This window comes from Pongo abelii, chromosome 3 (genome assembly GCF_028885655.2).
Source record: "Pongo abelii isolate AG06213 chromosome 3, NHGRI_mPonAbe1-v2.0_pri, whole genome shotgun sequence".
Classification (NCBI taxonomy): Eukaryota; Metazoa; Chordata; class Mammalia; order Primates; family Hominidae; genus Pongo; species Pongo abelii.
The window spans coordinates 41484964-41503430 of NC_071988.2; the positions used below are offsets into that span (position 1 = coordinate 41484964).

General features: G+C 41.1%; 1 protein-coding gene across 2 annotated transcripts in view; it reads right to left on the reverse strand.

Moving 5' to 3' along the window:
* BEND4 (BEN domain containing 4) overlaps positions 1-18467 on the reverse strand; it is a 45104-nt gene that overhangs the window by 22396 nt on the left and 4241 nt on the right. For both annotated transcript variants that reach the window (XM_002814701.5, XM_024245686.3), the window contains exon 2: positions 13914-14480. In XM_002814701.5, the coding sequence (XP_002814747.3) occupies positions 13914-14480 (567 nt within the window). The remainder of the gene's footprint in view (positions 1-13913; positions 14481-18467) is intronic.

Consider the following 18467-nt stretch of genomic DNA (forward strand, 5'->3'; position numbering starts at 1 on the left):
TTCACAGAATTAGAAAAAACTACTTTCAAATTCTTATGGAACAAAAAAAAAGCGCCCATATAGCCAAGACAATCTAAGCAAAAAGAACACAACTGGAGGCTACCGTAGGCAAAACAGCATGCTACTGGTACAAAAACAGACACACAGACCAATGGAACAGAACAGAGAACTCAAATAAGACTGCACATCTACAACCATCTGATCTTCAACAAACCTGACAAGAACAAGCAATGGGGAAAGGATAGAGAATCCTGGGAGAACTGGCTAGCCATATGCAGAAAATTGAAACTATACCCCTTCCTTATACCTTATACAAAAATTAACTCAAGGTGGATTAAAGACTTAAATTAACTCAGGATGGATGAAAGACTTAAATGTAAAACCCAAAACTATAAAAATCCTAGAAGAAAATCTAGGCAATACCATTCAGGACATAGGCACGAGCAAAGATTTCATGATGAAAATGTCAAAGGCAATTGCAACAAAAGCAAAAACTGACAAATAGGATCCAAGTAAAAGCTTCTGCACAGCAAAAGAAACTATCATCAGAGTCAACAATCTACAGAATGGGGGAAAATTTCTGCAATCTATCCGTCTGACAAAGGTCTAATATCCAGAATCTACAAGGAACTTAAACAAATTCATAAGAGAAAAACAAACAACCCCATTAAAAAGTGGGCAAAGGACATGAACAGACACTTCTCAAAAGAAGACATTTATGTGGCCAACAAACATATGAAAAAAGTTCAACAACACTGATCATTAGAGAAATGCAAATCAAAACCACAATGAGGCCAGGCGCAGTGGTTCACGCCTGTAATCTCAGCACTTTGGGAGGCCAAGGCGGGCAGATCACGAGGTCAGGAGACCGAAACCATCCCGGCTAACACGGTGAAACCCCATCTCTACTAAAAATACAAAAAATTAGCCAGGCGTGGTGGCGGATGCCTATGGTCCCAGCTACTCGGGAGGCTGAGGCAAGAGAATGGCGTGAACCCGGGAGGCGGAGCTTGCAGTGAGCCAAGATCGTGCCACTGCACTCCAGTCTGGGCGACAGAGCAAGACTCCATCTCAGAAAAAAAAAAACACAATGAGATACCATCTCATGACAGTCAGAATGGCAATTATTAAAAAGTCAAGAAACAACAGATGCTGGAGAGGCTGTGGAGAAACAGAAACGTTTTTACACTGTTGATGGGAATGTAAATTAGTTCAACCATTATGGAAGACAATCTGGCAATTCTTCAAAGACCTAGAACGAGAAATACTGTTTGACCCAGCAATCCCATTACTGGGTATATATCCAAAGGAATATAAATCATTCTATTACAAAGATACATGTACACGTATGTTCACTGCAGCACTATTCACAATAGCAAAGACATGGGATCAACCCAAATGCCCATCAATGATAGGATAAAGAAAATGTGGTACACAAACACCATAGAATACTATGCAGCCATAAAAAGGAAACGAGATCATGGCCTCTGCAGGGACGTGGATGGAGCTGGAAGCCATTATCCTCAGCAAACTAATGCAGGAACAGAAAACCAAACACTGCATGTTCTCCCTCGTAAGTGTGAGCTAAACAATGAGAATACGTGGACACACGGAGGAAAACAATACACACTGGGGCCTATTGGGGAGGGGAGGGCAGTGGGGGAGAGCATCAGGGAAAACAGCTAATGCAGGCTGGGCTTATTGCTTAGGTGATGGGTTGACAGGTGCAGCAAACCACAATGGTACACGTTTACCTATGTAACAAACCTGCACATCCTGCACATGTATCCCGGAACTGAAAATACATAAAATAAAATAAAATAAATTTACATGAAGTCCCAAAATGTTTACAAGGCAGCATATAAAACTGTTCACCATGACCTCGACCATGTTAAATATAATTATGTGCATAGAAAAGAGATAGGAAAGAATATAAGCCAAAGTGTTAATGATAATAGTTAACAATGATTACATTTTAGTTGTGGGATTAGGGTAGTTAAGACCTTTTAAAAACCCAATTGTAAAAAGTGTTTACAGTGGGTATAATAGTTTTATACCAATTTAAAAGTTGTTTGAAAAATGTCTACATCACCATTGTCTCCCCTTCCTTGCTATTACTTCAGTGTGGAGGGGACAGTCCTGGAAGGGCTTACAGGCTGGCTCTCTTTCTTTCCACGCACAACATTTAGGCAGCAGTGTTAAGCTATGACCCAAGCCGGTGGATGCACACAGGTTGGAAGGAAATGCAGTGTTATGCGTCTTTACCGGCCACAGGTGGCTCTATTTAAGGCAAATGGGTCCTGTACATTGATACCTGGGCACAGGCTAAGGAACAGGAAGACTGAAGACAAGGCTCATATTTGGTCAATTGTTTAAAAAAAAAAAAATAGCCAGAACTGCCCCAGGTGTTCTGAGTGCCTCCCTTCACCAAATGTCCTCCCATCCTCCCAATCCTGGTCCTACAAGGCAGGGACCTTGAAGCACCCCCAGCCAAGGCCTGCTGCAAAGGATTTGGAACATCACTCTTGACTGGGGGCTCTCTGGATAGATGCCTAGATTTACATAGGGAAGCTGTGGAATCAAGTGAAATATTTTCTGTGGGAAAAAAAAAAAGTCAAACTGGAAAATGGAGATAGGTGCGTCTAAAAAAGTGGGAGTGAAATTTATGATCCTGACCCACAGCTACACCACACTGCCCGCCTGGAGGTGCATGGGCACTGAAAAGGAAATTGTGGAAAACCTCCTGTCCTCGTGTCCCTCTGTTCTGTTAACCTAAGGTTCTGTGGTGGACTGTGGAGTTTCTGAGTGAGGACTGGCCTTCACGGGTGGAGTGAGTGGCCAGTGCTGCAGGTGTAGCTGTGTGTAGTCCAGGCCACCACACCACTCCCTTGGCCACCAAGGGAAGGGAGAGTGAGTCTTGGCTTTCAGCAGCAAGAGGTCAGGGGATCGTCGAGGAGCTGCTGATGCCCCCAGAGGCCTTCACAGCCAACTGCCTCCTCGTGCAAATTAGAATTTTTTTTATTTTATTATTTATTGATTGATTGATTGAGATGGAGTTTCAGTGCTGCTGCCAAAGCTGGAGTGCAATGGTGTGACCTCGGCTCACTGCAACCTCCGCCTCCCGGGTTCAAGAGATTCTCTTGCCTCAGCCTCCCAAGTAGCTGGGATTACAGGCGTCTGCCACCATGCCCCGCTAATTTTTTGTATTTTTAGTAGAGAGGGAGTTTTACCATGCTGACCAGCGGGGTCTGGAACTCCTTACCTCAGGTGATCCACCCGCCTCAGCCTCCCAAAGTGCTGGGATTACAGGTGTGAGCCACCGCGCCCAGCCTAAATTAGGAATTTTAAACAAGTCACTCTCACGGTGAAACTACTACTTCAGACCCATTGGGCGTGTTTTACTCATTCATTTGTCCATTCTGCAGAACAAAGTCTGACGAATCTAGTAGGTGTAATGAGAAAATAAACGAGGAACCAAAAATGAAACTTCTATTACAAGGAAGAATGGCTATAAAGGCAGCTAAAACGTACCTACTACCTATCATGATATTGATATTTATAATTTTTTTCTCCTCTATGTAACAGAATTTCAAAATGCATCTTGGATAATCCTGGAAACAGTAAAATACTTAAGAGGAAGAAAGGAAATAAGGAAGGTCTTTTGTGTAAATAATACATGTAAAGCCAAAGGCACCCAATAAATACTGCCTAGTGTAAACTATTGTCATTTTAAGATTGGTTGTCTATGAATCATCCACAGAGGCCACTAACATGATTCTGTTGACTATGCTGTCTTCGCAGCTGTACTGTCTAAGCAGCAACAGACAATATTGTCTAAGCAAAGTAAACATGGAGAGGGATGGGTTACAATGTTCCACTGGGTATGTAGGATATCTAGATGGATGTCCTGCTCAAGAAAAGGAAAGCCCCCAGGAATGTTATTTAAAGCCACACACATAGGGTCTTTAAGACATTCTACGGTAACACTAGTAGACACCAATTAACTGACAAAAAGCCTTGGATATTAGTCCTAAAGTAACTCTTGGATACTATTATTTTTCAGTGTACTGACTCTGACACTTATTAACCACGTGATCCTGGGCAGGTTACTTAACCTCTCCCAGCCTCTGTGATCTCACCTGTAAAACTGGGAAAATGGGCTGGGTGCGGTGGCTCATGCCCGTAATCCCAGCACTTTGGGAGGCCGAGGCAGGTGGATCATGAGGTCAGGAGATCGAGACCATCCTGGCTAACATGGTGAAACCCCATCTCTACTAAACATACAAAAAATTAGCCAGGCGTGGTGGCGGGCGCCTGTGGTACCAGCTACTTGGGAGGCTGAGGCAGGAGAATGGCATGACCCGGGAGGCGGAGCTTACAGTGAGCCAAGATTGCGCCACTGCACTCCAGCCTGGGCGACAGAGCGAGCCTCTGTCTCAAAAACAAACAAACAAACCTAGAAAATGACCTACTGTATACAGTTATTGTGAGGATTACTTAAAACAATACATGTAAAGCAAAAGGCATCCAATAAATATTGCCTATTGTAAGCTACTGTCATTTTAAGATTGGGAGTCTAGTGAATTCGTCATTGAGGCCACTTAATTGACTCTGTTGACTGTGCTGTCTTGTATGAGAAGCTGGTAAGTAAGACTACTGAAATGGTCTTCCTAAATACTTTTCCTTGGGGAAAACTGCTCGGATTCTGGTTTTGCCCATCTTAAGGGTGCTTGGTCTCTAGTTCCTAATTTTCATTGCATTAAAATCTTGATCAGAGTTTCTCTCTTCACCCTTCAAGCACTACTTAATCTATCTTGCTATATAGTTGTTTTCAAGGACTTAAAACATCTCAAAATACTCCACATACACTTTCACAGGGCAACTGAATTATTTACTGTCCTCTGACAACCATGGCCATCTGTGTCTTTAATCATCTTTACGTGCCCTATTCACATCATCTCTGCAAAGTATAAGCTCCTGAATTGTAAATATCTAGAAATAAACAATGAGCTTTATTAGTCAGCCTACAGATGCATAGTTATATTTTCGTTCATGTCAATATCCTCATTTCATTAATTCAATTCAATTGACATGCAGATGTTACAACATGCCTAACAGTGGGCTAGGAAAGAAGGGACACAAAGATGACTTTGAGCCTCTGTCCTCAAGGACCTCCATGGCCTGTCTCTCTTCATATCAGGACATCAGGAGACACAGACGCATATAGAGTAACAATTTCCCATGGTAACGATAACAGAATCTGCATGATGTGCTATGAAAAGTGTTTGCTTGCAAACTGTGGGAAGCATTTGTTACAGTGTCACCTGAGCTGGGTACTAAAGGATGAATAGGAGTTTCTCAAGTGTAGAGAAAAGAAGTATGTTCTCAGGTTGAAAGGAATAGCAGGAGTAAAGGAAGGCCAGAAGTATGGAAGTGTTTGGCTGTTCAGGGATTCACAAACTGTCCAATGGGGTTGGAACACTTGGTGTCTGGTGGGCACTGAGGGCTCAGTCTCCAAAGACAGACAAGAAAAGATCCAGGAATTGAAGAACCTTTTGTGTCACACTGAGAATGCTAGAATTTACTCCATAGACTATCTGAAGCCCTTAGAGGCTCTTTGGCAGTGGGTGACCTGGGGCTGTTTGGGGGAGACACCAGAGTCTGGTATGGGAGGGACTGGAGTCTGGGAGGGGAGCTTAGTGACTCTTGCAACAGCTCCAGTTATGAGATCAGCCTGGTTGACACCAGTGGAGAGAAAGCAGAGGTCCCATTGATGGGTGTGTAAGAGGTGGCACCCAGAAGAACGGAGGCTGATTGGGAGTCGGAAGGAGAGATGAGCTCTGGATGGATCTGAGGTTCCCCACCTGGCCAACTAATTGAATGGTGACACTTTTGTAAGGTAAGAATACCAATTATCATAAGGAAAACAACTTACGATTTCTGGAGCACTAGGCACAGAATAATTTCCTCTTTTTCTTAAAGTTTCCATTTATTGAGTGCTTACTGGAAGACTAGTAGGTACCCAACCATGGCTTATTGCATTTGGTACTTTCAACATTCCTACAGTATTATGGCTGGGCGCGGTGGCTCACACCTGTAATCCCAGCACTGGGAGGCCGAGGCAGGCAGATCACTAGGTCAGGAGATCGAGACCTTCCTGGCTAACATGGTGAAACCCCGTCTCTACTAAAAAAAATACAAAAAATTAGCCGGGCATGGTGGGGGCACCTGTAGCCCCAGCTACTCAAGAGGCCGAGGCAGGAGAATGGTGTGAACCCGGGAGGCAGAGCTTGCAGTGAGCTGAGATTGTGCCACTGCACTCCAGCCTGGGCGACAGAGCAAGACTCCGTCTAAAAACAAACAAACAAACAAACAAAAAAAACATTCCTAGAGTATTATTAACCTCACTTTAGAGAAAGGGAAACTGAGATTTGGCATGATTAAAGCGATTTGCCATTAACAATCACAGATACCAAGTAGCAGGAGAGGAGATTCAAACATGGCTTTGACTCCGAATCCATTCTCTTTACCTTCTGTTGCTCTGCCTCCCTCAATGTCACTGATAGCTGTAACCAAGAGCCATGATGATGTTCATCAAATTCTCAGTGAAAGAACTCAATTGTTTATTCCTCTGTCCCTATCATTCACTGTAATACTCCGAATGTATTAAGTTCTTTTCATCCACCTCAGAGCCCCCACTTTACATATGATCCGTGAGTTTCTCAGGATCAGAAACCGACCTAAGCATTTTCCCTCCCACAGGCCCTTGTGGGTATTTTCAAGTTTGAAAGGTGGTGAGGGCACTGGAGCATACTAGCACATGTCTACACTGCATCTACTCTAAGGGCGTTTTGTTCTTGCAAAATTCCTGTTATCCAAAAACTGACATGATTGATCATTTTAAAACCTTCTTGATTAGAAAATGTCAACAGTGGACTAACATGATCAGAACTGCAGAATCCAAGGTTAGTTCTCCAGTTTGTAGCTTCCAGAGTTGGTACAGTGGATCCTCATCATTCACGGATTCGGTATTTGCAAATTTGCTTTACTTACCAAAATGTATTTGTAACCCCCAAATCAGAACTTGTGGTGCTTTTGTAGTGATTCACAGACATATGCAGAGCACTGAAAACCTGACATGCACACATTCCCAGCTGAAGCTTAACAATGCAATGCTTTTCATTCTTGTTTCAGCTCTCATAACTGTAAACAAGTGTCCTCACCATGGTCTATTATTTGGTGCTAGTTTTTGTATTTTTGTGACTTTTGTTGGTGATCTCACTGTTTCAAATGGCCCCAGTTGTAGCACTGAAGTGCTGTCTACTGTTCCTAAGCACAAGACGACTGTGATGTGCCTTACAGAGAAAACAAGCATGTTAGATACGCCTCATTCGGGCATGAGTTACAGTGCTGTTACTCAACCAGCATAATTATTAAATAAGGTCTCTTTAAATAAATATGCACATAAAACAAAGTTATATACTGATCAGCTGACAAAACTGTTGTGAGCAGAGGCTCTTAGGAACCTAGCTCTGTATTTCCCCTAGGGGGAATGCTTTAATATTCTCAGTGTGGTGCTCACGGTGACGTTACAGAACACAACCATGGTGAATAATGATAATCAGCTGTTTTGAGGGTGGCGAGGGTTAACAAACTAGATCTGGAGTCAGAGGCTTGGATTATAATCCTAAGTTTCCAACTGACCTCACTGTCCAGGTCTCAACCTCCTTGTTTATAAAATAGGAATGGTATTAATATTTGCTGTGGCCCCATGGAGTTATGAGGATAAAATGAGAAAATTTAAAAATGCACTTTTTAGAAAGTAGAGGGTTCTACAAAAATATTAACAATACTCTTCAACTAAGGGTGTGGGAAAACTGGATTTCTACATGCAAAAGAATGAAATTAGACCCTTGCCTTACAGCATACACAAAAATAAACTCAAAATGGATAAAAGACCCAAATACAAGACCAGACACTATAGAAGTCCTGGAAGACAGAGAACACAGGGGAATGCTCCTGGACACTGGCCTTGGAAATAATATTTTATGTATCATAAAAGCTCAGGCCACAGAAGCAAAAACAAATAACCCAATGTAACAAATTTGTACTGTTCTTTAGATTAAGGATATTGAGTAGATTTTAGCAGCTCATACTACAAGAACAACAACAAAATTTTCAGGCCACAAAAGCAAAAATTTTAAACATGGAATTGCATCACACTAAAAAGTTTCTGCATAGCAATCAACAAAATGAAACAGCAATCTATGGTCTGAAAAAAATTTTGCAAACCATGGGGTTAGTATCTAAAATATATAAAGAACTCATACTCCTCACAGTGGAAAAACAAACAACCCAATTACAAAATGGGCAAAAGACCTGAATAGATACTTCTCCAAAGAATACCAACACATATATAAAAATGTACTCAACACCATTAATCATCAGGTAAATGCATATCAAAACCACTATGAGACACCACTTGACACCAGTTAGGATGGCTGTTAGCAAAAGATCAAAAGATAACCAGTGTTGGTGAGTGTATGGGAAAAAGGAAACCCTTGTACACCATTGGTGGGAATATAGAATGGTACAGACATTATGGAAAACAGTATTGGAATTTTCCTAGAAAATTAAAAATATGACCCAGCAAACCTTCTCCTGGACATATACCCAAAGGAAATGAAATCAACATCTTGTAAAGATGTCTGCACTCCCACGTTCATTGCAGCGTTATTCCCAATAGCCAAGACATGGAAACAACCTAAGTGTCTGTCAACAGACAAGTGGATAAAGAAACTGTGGTATATTATTGGATAGACTATTATTCTGATCTAAAAAAGAACAAGATTTTGCCACTGCCACAACATGGGTGAGTCTGGAGGGCATTATGTTAAGCCAGACACAGAAAGAAAAATATTGTAAGATCTCACCTACATGTGGAACCTAAAATAAAGAAAAATTCAAATATACAGAGCTAGAACAAAATAGTAGCTACAAGGGGTGGGGAGTTGGAGTGGAAATGGGGGGATATAGCTCAGAGGTTACGAAGTAGCACTATGTAGGATGAATAGGTCTAGAGATCCAACACAACATGAGGAATACACGTGACAAATTTGTACCGTACTTGAGATTAAGGCTATCGAGTAGATTTTAGCAGCAAGAACAACAATAAAAAAATGGGTAACTATGTGAGATGATAGACACAGCTTCAGTACAGTAACCCTTTAACTATACATCCTCTAATTTCATTTTGTATGCTCAAACTTTACAAAACAAAGTTTATTTAAAATATCAACAATAAACAGATCCTCCCTGTATTTGACACTTAGAAAATTTCAAGGTATTTTTAATGTGTTATAATTATTTTACTTTGGACTTTTCTTAGCAAAAATTGCTATATTTTATGATTGTTAAGACCCAGAGTTTTTCACATTTAGTATCTATGGACTTTGTGTTCAAAGATAATTATAATGTACAATTATGATTTCTTCTTTCTTAGTGGAACATAAAGATTGGTGTAGCTTACATCCACTGGCGTCTTAGATTAGCTGAAATATGGTATTTTATATTTGCCCTCTTTTACGAGTTCTCCTTAATGTTGACTAAGCTTCCTAAGTACATGTGACTACTCTAAGCTGAAACTCTCCAATGAGAACTTCTATGCATAATTTTCCTTCTTTTAAAAACCTCTCATCCCTTCATATTCCTGATCCAAAAGTCTTCTGGCTTTTGTGGTTTTTTCTTATAAAATTTCACTTTCTTTTCAAAAAATTTAACTTCTAAACAGACTTTCTAATTTTCTAGTGTGGTGATCTAATACAAAAGAAAATGTGCTAATGCTATTTCATTGGGATAAAATTTGAATTCTCTACACCTGCAACTGACTCTGAAAAGTTAGAGAGAATTTTCCAGAAGCCCCTGCCTTGCATGTAGCTGGTCATCAAAAGACTGTGTTGGATATTTTACAAATAATACCATAACACTGCCCCTCTCAGATCAGTGCCAGAAATAGTGCCTGCCCACAACTTCTTTTTTTTTTTTTTGGTATGGTCTCTCACCTTTTCCCTTGAGAGGTGTCCAAGTGAAATCATTTTTTCTTGTAGACTGATAGGCTTGTTTATTTTTAACTCTCATTTCAAGAACTGCTCCCAGGTATAAAGGCTTTATTTCAGAAAAAAAAAAAAAAAAAAAAAAATCCTCAACAGCACTCCTCCGGAAAGGCAGAGAAATGACCGAGGAATGCTGCCTGGGCTCTGACCTGCAGCAGCTGACCCATCTCCTTTTCAACCTTATTTTCTGTGCTAACTGCTGAGCGTTGCCTTCTCCTTTGTATTCATCCATCCTGCTTGGCTGTAAAAGGCTATAAAAAAGTGATTCCCACAACACAGGTAGATTCTACTAGAAGAAAGCCCCAGGTCCTTCCACAGAAATGTACTGGCCTCTAGAAAGATGGGGTCCTGTTGAGACCACTGCTTAGGGAAAATCCATCCCAAATTATGTAGGAGGGTTACTGTATGACAAAATATTTTTATTCTATGCAAAACCAGTGTACCATGTACTGCACTTTTCTTCAAATGGTAACAGATACCCCTCCACCCAAAATGCACAGCTAATCAAGTAAAAAGTGGATTCTTGGGTGTCACTCACAGGCTGGTTTATTGTTTAGGTAAAAATGGGCATTGAGAGGTAAGGGCAAGGGGGCAGTGACTTCTCCCTTTGATCAAGTTTTCATCTCCAAGTGACACTTTAACCTGTTTTCCAATATTAAAGTGTCCCTAGGTCATTAACACATGATAAGTACTCACAAACAAGCTAACATTTTCTTCATTGTATACTACTTTTACCATGCATAATTAATAAACTGGCTTTTCACCCATATTGTTGGATGTATTTCTTAACGTAATCAGTTATCCATGTGAAATGGTTGCTGGTTCAAGTTCGGGGAGGGGACTGTCAACAGGGTTGAATGTTTACAGTAATAGGACTGATCATTAGCCTAATTTCAACCAGTGTCAATTCAATGTTTGATCACCAAGAAGGCTCAAGAAATGGCAGCATCTGCACCTTTCTGGGAAGTACAAAAGACAATGATTAGCGGCAGGCCAACACTGAGTTAACCCCCCTACCACAGGCACCTGACCTGCTATGGGTAAGTGACGGGGGACTGAACCCCAAGTTTGCTTAGGACACACCAAGGACATACAGCTTGCCAAATATTTAGGATCAGGAATTAGACAATAATACTTGGGACATTTGTGTCACCTGTCCTTGCACTCTGAAACTCTTTCCCAAGATGAGATCAAGGAGTGCCACTAAGCACTTCAGCAGCTAGGAAGGCTCCTTTGGTTATGGTTCTGAGTGGAAGTCTCTGTAGCTGGATGACCTCTAGGACACTATTTTCTGCCCCAGTTAAGAGGGGCAGTGGGGGTGACAACAGAAATACCCCTAAGAGATAAACCCACAGTGAACTAAGCACGGGTTACATAGCTGTGAGACTTGTAAAATCCCACAGTGTGCTAGCTGCAACCATGTTTCGGACTTAGGGAAACCAGGAATGATCTGGTTCCATTACATTCTTCTGGGTTCTACCCAGTGTCTGTCTTGTAGTCAGTGCCTGCCTGGCGTGGAAAAACACTACTCGTCTGCATCTAACCCCAGGGCTCCAATGCAAAAGGAGAAAACGGATTTGCTGCACCTCTTACTTCCTCCCCTCCACAGGACAATTGCACTTAATCTAATTCCAAAATGTTCTGAACCAAACCTCAGCTCTATTTGGAGAATTATTTTAAATGATAAACCTTCTTTTTGATTCCTTTGTCTACTAATAAACAAGCGGGTAGCTTTCTTTAACATTTCCTTCTTTCTAGATCAGCTGCCAAATTGAGTGATACAAACATACTGTATTAGGCAAAGAATATAGCTTATATTGGCCTGGTGCAGTGGCTCACGCCTGTAGTCCCAGCACTTTGGGGGGCCGAGGCGGGCAGATCACCTCAAGTCAGGAGTTCGAGACCAGCCTGGCCTATGTGGCAAAACCCTGTCTCTACTAAAAATACAAAAAAAAAAAAAAAAAAAAATTAGCCAGGCATGGTGGTGCGTGCCTGTAGTCCTAGCTACTCAGGAGGCTGAGGCAGGAGAATTGCTTGAACTCAGGCAGCGGAAGCTGCAGTGAGCCAAGATCACGCCATTGCACTCCAGTCTGGGCAGCAGAGCGAGACTGTCTCGATTAAAAGAAAAAAAAAGGATATAACTTATATTTATACATATGTATGAGCAATAAAATTTTAAAATTTCCTATGTATGATTTATTTTGAACCCCAATATGTTAGAATAGTAGTACGTGTATGCAATTAACCAATAAATGTGTAGATTTGTGGGCACAAGCTTAAACACTTTTTTTTTTGAGACCGAGTCACCCAGGCTGGAGTGCAGAGGCACAATCTCAGCTCACTGAACCTCCACCTCCTGGGTGTTCATGCCATTCTCCTGCCTCAGCCTCCCAAGTAGCTGGGGCTACAGGCACCTGCCACCACGCCCGGCTAATTTTGTGTATTTTTTTAGTAGAGACAGGGTTTCATCGTGTTAGCCAGGATGGTCTCGATCTCCCAACCTTGTGATCTGCCCCACTCGGCCTCCCAAAGTGCTGGAATTACAGGCATAAGCCACTGCACCCGGCCTCAAGCTTAAACACTTTTTAGTAATGACTGCACAATTAAAAAGGTTTGAAGAGATTGTTCTTGTTAATGATCTTAATGTCTTCTGTAAGCCACAGACGTACAGGAATGAATTCAAAGATAAAAGTAAAATCAGGGCTGGCGCAGTGGCTCATGCCTATAATCCCAGCACTTTGGGAGGCCGAGGTGGGTGGATTACCTGAGGTCAGGAGTTCGAGACCAGTCTGGCCAACATGGTGAAACCCCATCTCTACTAAAAAAAAAAAAATAATTATATATATATATATATATAAACTAGCCAGGCGTGGTGGTGGGCGCCTGTAATCCCAGCTACTAGGGAGGCTGAAGCACAAGAATTGCTTGAACCCAGGAGACGGAGGTTGCAGCGAGCCGACACAGTGCCACTGCACTCCAGACTCAGCGACAGAGTGAGACTCCGTCTCAAAAAAAAAAAAAAAAAAAATTAAAATCAGTACTTTACCAAACAGTTTAAAAAAAAAAAAAACTTTTCAACTCAGAGAATGTCTTGCCAGAAAGATGATTTTACTACTCTGAAAATCTAGTGTCTCTAAGAGGGAGGAAATGCCTTATGTTTAGTCAGAGCCAAGAAATGGTTTGGAGCTGGCTAATTACTGGTCTATCTTTGACCTATTAGGACAGTGTATATGCTAAAGAGGTTATGCTTGCTGAAACTTAAAAGGCAGGGAAAATTAATGAAATAGAAGAGACCATTTAATTTGTTCAGTACTACTTGAGTCCTGCCTCTCAAAGTATTTCACTTTAATTTCTATCATTGACTAATAAAATGCATAGGATCAAAGTTTTTAAAAATTCAAAACCCATTTTAAAGGAAGAGGACCACTTTTTAAGAAAACAGGCTTATAGCACTTGACCTATTTCAACGTCAAAGCAGCACATCTAGAAATTATTTTTATATTGATAGAGACACCTTCTAATGGGACTATGGTGTTCAGGTCTATACACAAGAACACGGTAGCTGGAAGTAAATAGGCTAGTGGCTCCTCCTAAAATTTATGTTTGGCACCAGACGGGCTAAGAAGCCCTTGAGCATGTCTGTTTTTTTCCAACTTCTCTACACCGCTGGCCAAAACACAAAAAAAGCCCACACATACATATACACATACACATACATGAGTACAGAAATACAGACAGAGAGATGAGACAAGTGAAAGAAAGAAGGGTTGCAGTTGTCTTGCAAGGAATATGGCAGGATACCTGGGATGCTCTCTAATTTCCTTCTGAGCTCTTCATTTTCCTGTTGCAGTGAAATAACCTCCTGCTCCAGCTCTTGGCATCGAGGACAATAGCCTTCCTCTTCCTCCTCCTCCTCCTCTTCTGGCAGTGTAGATGAAGATGGGTGGCCATGGGATTCGGACGTTGCTGGGGAAGTCCAGCCACCTAATGTATGCACAGGAGAGGTTGACAGAGGATCCACGTCGGCCAGGTGGCCATATTCACTGGCTGACGAGGGGTTTGGAGTCGGAAAGCTCCCCGAGAGCAGGTAATTTTGTAGAGAGTCAGTGAAAACCCTCAAAAAGGCAGAAGTTTGTTGTTTCCTTTGCATATATTGCATCTCTATGTCTACATTGTCTGAGGTCTGACTGTGGACCCCTTTCCCAATGTGACAGTGCTCCTGTCTTTCGTTGTAACTTGAGCCTTCCTGCTTTACGCAAGAAATCATGGACTGAGAATGGTTGGAGTCCAGGAGTTTTCCTCCACAATTTAAGAGGCTAAGAACTCGACTGCACTGCTGGGCAAAGGCATCCAAGATCATTCGACTCTCTGAAACAAATGAAAGGACACATCAGTGACCAACAGCCAACGGCAAAAGGTAAAGTCCTCAATTTTCAGCTTAACATTCAAACATGTTAAAAATATGTATTTTTACTCTCGGTCATAAACCAAGATGACACAGTAAATCCACTGTGAATAGAATGCATAGCTTCCTGTCGTTCTGCGACTGCGGGATGCTTGATGAGTCACACCCAGTCTCTTGCTCTAGGAAATGGCTGGACTGTGACTTTGGGCACCATATAGAGATTTCCCTCTCTGCGGCATTAACCGGCTGCACAGGTCTGAACTCACACCTTTGGTTTCATTAATATCCTTACTCTAACGAATCGAGCCAGCCACTGCAGACTCAATTCCTCATTGATAGGAGGGCTTAAAGCAATCATTACTTCTATTTCTGGAGTGCCCTCATGCCCTTGCTATTAATCAGCTGATACAATCCCTGCCGAGAGTACATAGCTCCCAGATGCAAACTGGAGAAGAAAGATAAGTCTTTTTGAAGAGCTCACTAGAAATTTAAGGTAAAACAAAGAGTAGACCTACGGTCACAGGATGAGCACAAAACTGTATGTGTCTTCTAACATCGGTGTTCACTATTCCTTCTTTTCATTTATTTGCTAACTTGGATTTCTCGTCAAGGCCAATGTTTAGGCTGATCTGTATCATTTGAAAATCAGTAGTATCACTTCTTAGAACCTCTTCCAGTAGGTTGCCAAATATCCTAAATGGCACGAGGCATGGGTGCCTCTTAGCCCATGTACATGAATTCTAAAGCATATTGTCAACCACTGAAAGCAAAAAGCAAACAAAAGCAATCAACTCACTGCAAAAAGAAAATGTAATTTAATGATATTGAAGGATCTTGAAAATTTACCCTAAATATAAATGTCACAAGGTAGATTTGCTTCTTTCCTGATTGCCACCTAGAATGGGCTATTATAAATACAGAGAGGGGCACTTTTCAGAGCTGACACAGAAGCATGAGGATGTCTCTTATTTCCTCTCCCCTTTCCCAGAATAATGGCAACAAACAAAATATTCGAGATTTTAGATGCCTATAACTATTGTTTAAGCTAAAAATGCAACTAGCACTAGCTCTCTCTGAAAATGTTGACTAGCTGCATTTTTTTCTGGAGGAAAAAACCTTTCAGAAAAAAGATGGTGAGATGTTCAAGGGCTGCTATGGGAATAATAAGCTAGAACAGCTTCAATAAGAAATCCCCTAGAACACACCCAGGATGTAAGACCAAGGAAACCACACTTCAGGAGAACCCATGCAGTGCTCAACATTCCACTGTGTTCTTTTTTCTTATTATTCTTTCATGAAATAACTAAGATAGTCAGAGAAGAGGGGTCCAAGTGCTCTTTTCCAACTTTTTAATAAGAATATATATATAAAGCAGCCGGGTGCAGTGGCTCACACCTGTAATCTCAGCACTTTGGGAGGCCAAGGTGGGCAGATCACGAGGTGGGAGATCGAGACCATCCTGGCCAACACGGTGAAACCCCGTCTCTACTAAAAACACAAAAATTAGCTGGACATGGTGGCGCACACCTGTAGTCCCAGCCACTCGGGCAGCTGAGGCAGGAGAATCGCTTGAACCCAGAAGGCGGAGGTTGCAGTGAGCCAAGATGGTGCCGCTGCACTCCAACCTGGCGACAGCGAGACTCCATCTCAAAAAAAAAAAAAAAGAATATATATGTAAAGCCCGTATAGCACAGTGTTTGGCACACAGGAAGCATCCCTTACATCTCCCAAATGCTGAATCCCGCTGAAAAACTGCAAGTCAGAACAGAGGCCAGATCTCTTCTACTCAGTAGAGGATCATAAACTGCACTGGAGAGTGAGAGGCCAGCACAACACCTTGAGAAATAGTTACTGAACACACAGCAGGTACTCCTGTACATACATAGAGCATCTTAGTTTATAGCATTTTCAGATTTACTTGACTGAGGTAGGGGTAGCTAGCCCACCCTAGGCTAGTTGAGAGTCCATAGGACTATTTTCTTCTTAGAATAGTACTTTCTTACTCTTAGGAGCAGTATTACCCTCAGACCTTGGCAGCAGGACCGCCACCTGACCTTCCTTCTCCACCCAATCCTGTCCACATGGCCAAGTACCCCAAGATCCAGGAATTCCCCACTCAAACTGCTTTAAGGATCTATGCTGCCATCTTCTCTGAGCCATCAATCCAAAGACAGAGACCATGGTGTCAGATACTGGAAGTGTGGACTGGGACCTCCACATATGTGTATGTGAGGTCCCTCCTAGTGGAAGATAAAGCTGGGAGTAGAGAGAGAAAGACATGGGTTGGCTGTAAATTCCAAACCTGGTTACTGTGAAGGTGTATTTGTCAAGGTAGGTGGACTGAACATATTTTGTTAAACAATTTGTTAGCTTGATTTATACTTTGTAATTATCTGATATATGCTCTGTGAGGCACCACTTATACTCTTATCCGGAGTCTCACAAAAATATTTGGATGCCATTTATTTACAATGGCCAAAACCAAATAATAAGAAAGCCAACAGCTGAACTATACAAGTAAGAGGTTTAAGATGTTACACTCATTTTTTTTACTTCCTGGTTTCTATTCTTTTATTAGTAAAATCAAAGGATGATATTGATTGGGAATTTTCAATTCTAGCACAACAGCAGTTTTCATTCATTTTAATCCTATAATCCCATTCTAGACCTGAAGTTGTATTTACTGTTTGCACTTTAATCAGCATAGTCCCAATTGATTTACAGCCTATACACTTTTAACACAACCTTGATGAAAGGGACAAAATATGAAAGTCTAAAACAGAATTGGCTAGTAAGAACTGCTTGAAGGTATTTGTTCAGTGTCCTACAACACACTCAGTAGTTTTAATCATATTGATAAATCACATTAGAGCATAGATTTTAAGGGAAAAAAAACCTGACTTAGGGACAAGCATGATTTGTTTTCTTAACTGAAGGATAAACTTGTAACATGCTGAGAAAAAATCATTATGTAATACACTACATTATGAAGATAATCTATTAAAGTGCACTCAGAATATGAGAGAATAGTTACAATCATAAAGTAGTTCTTGCCTGCAGTTTTTTAAATGCTTCATTCTGAATTTGCTTTCAGACATGATATGTACAAAAATGGCTATTGTCACCCTTAAAGTAGAATTTTTTCTCTTTTCATTACCTCGAATTATTTGAATATTATTTTAACACTGATACATGGAAGAGTGTGATGAAAAATATTACCGTTACATTTGGTGGAAAACAGCAAATCTTTCCACTAAACACACATTGCATGCAGCAATAGTTTAGCCTTCTAGACAGAATATAATTACAAATCCAAGTACTGTGTGATGCCCATTATCACTAAGAAATGAAGAAAAGTTCTGTGTTCATACGAACACAATTGAATGGCTACTGATCTATGATTCTTAATTCAGCAAACTGTGAACATGTATTATGATTTTTTTAACTTTTTTTTTTTTTTTTTTTGTTAAGTCATAGAATGCTCCACTCAAGTGACGGCAGGGAAAGAGAAAGTCAACAGTTTACATAAGGGCTACTACTTTATCCCTAACTTCCCTAAAATTAAACACCATAAAATGTTAATAAATCACAATCACAAAGCCCTCTAAAATGCCCACTTCTCTCTTATTTTGCTTTATTGTGCAGCCTACTGGGAGATAATATCATGCTGCAAATTGTGCCTTGTCCGATTCCAAAATCTAAACCCATGATTTTTTTTTAATTAAAAAATTCATTTTGGGAAATACATCTGAATTTAAGAGGTTTAATCCATCCTATATCTGATAAGTGAATAAGAAGAGGGATGGGAAGTAGGCAATCAAATAGTCTCCCCACTTTACCGCCCTTCTTTGTAAGTAAAGCCTTGAATGGAATTTGCCCATCACAGCAGATCCCCAAGAGAATTCTGTTTCTATGAAGGAGATCACAGTAGTCAAGATTAGTGGTAACCT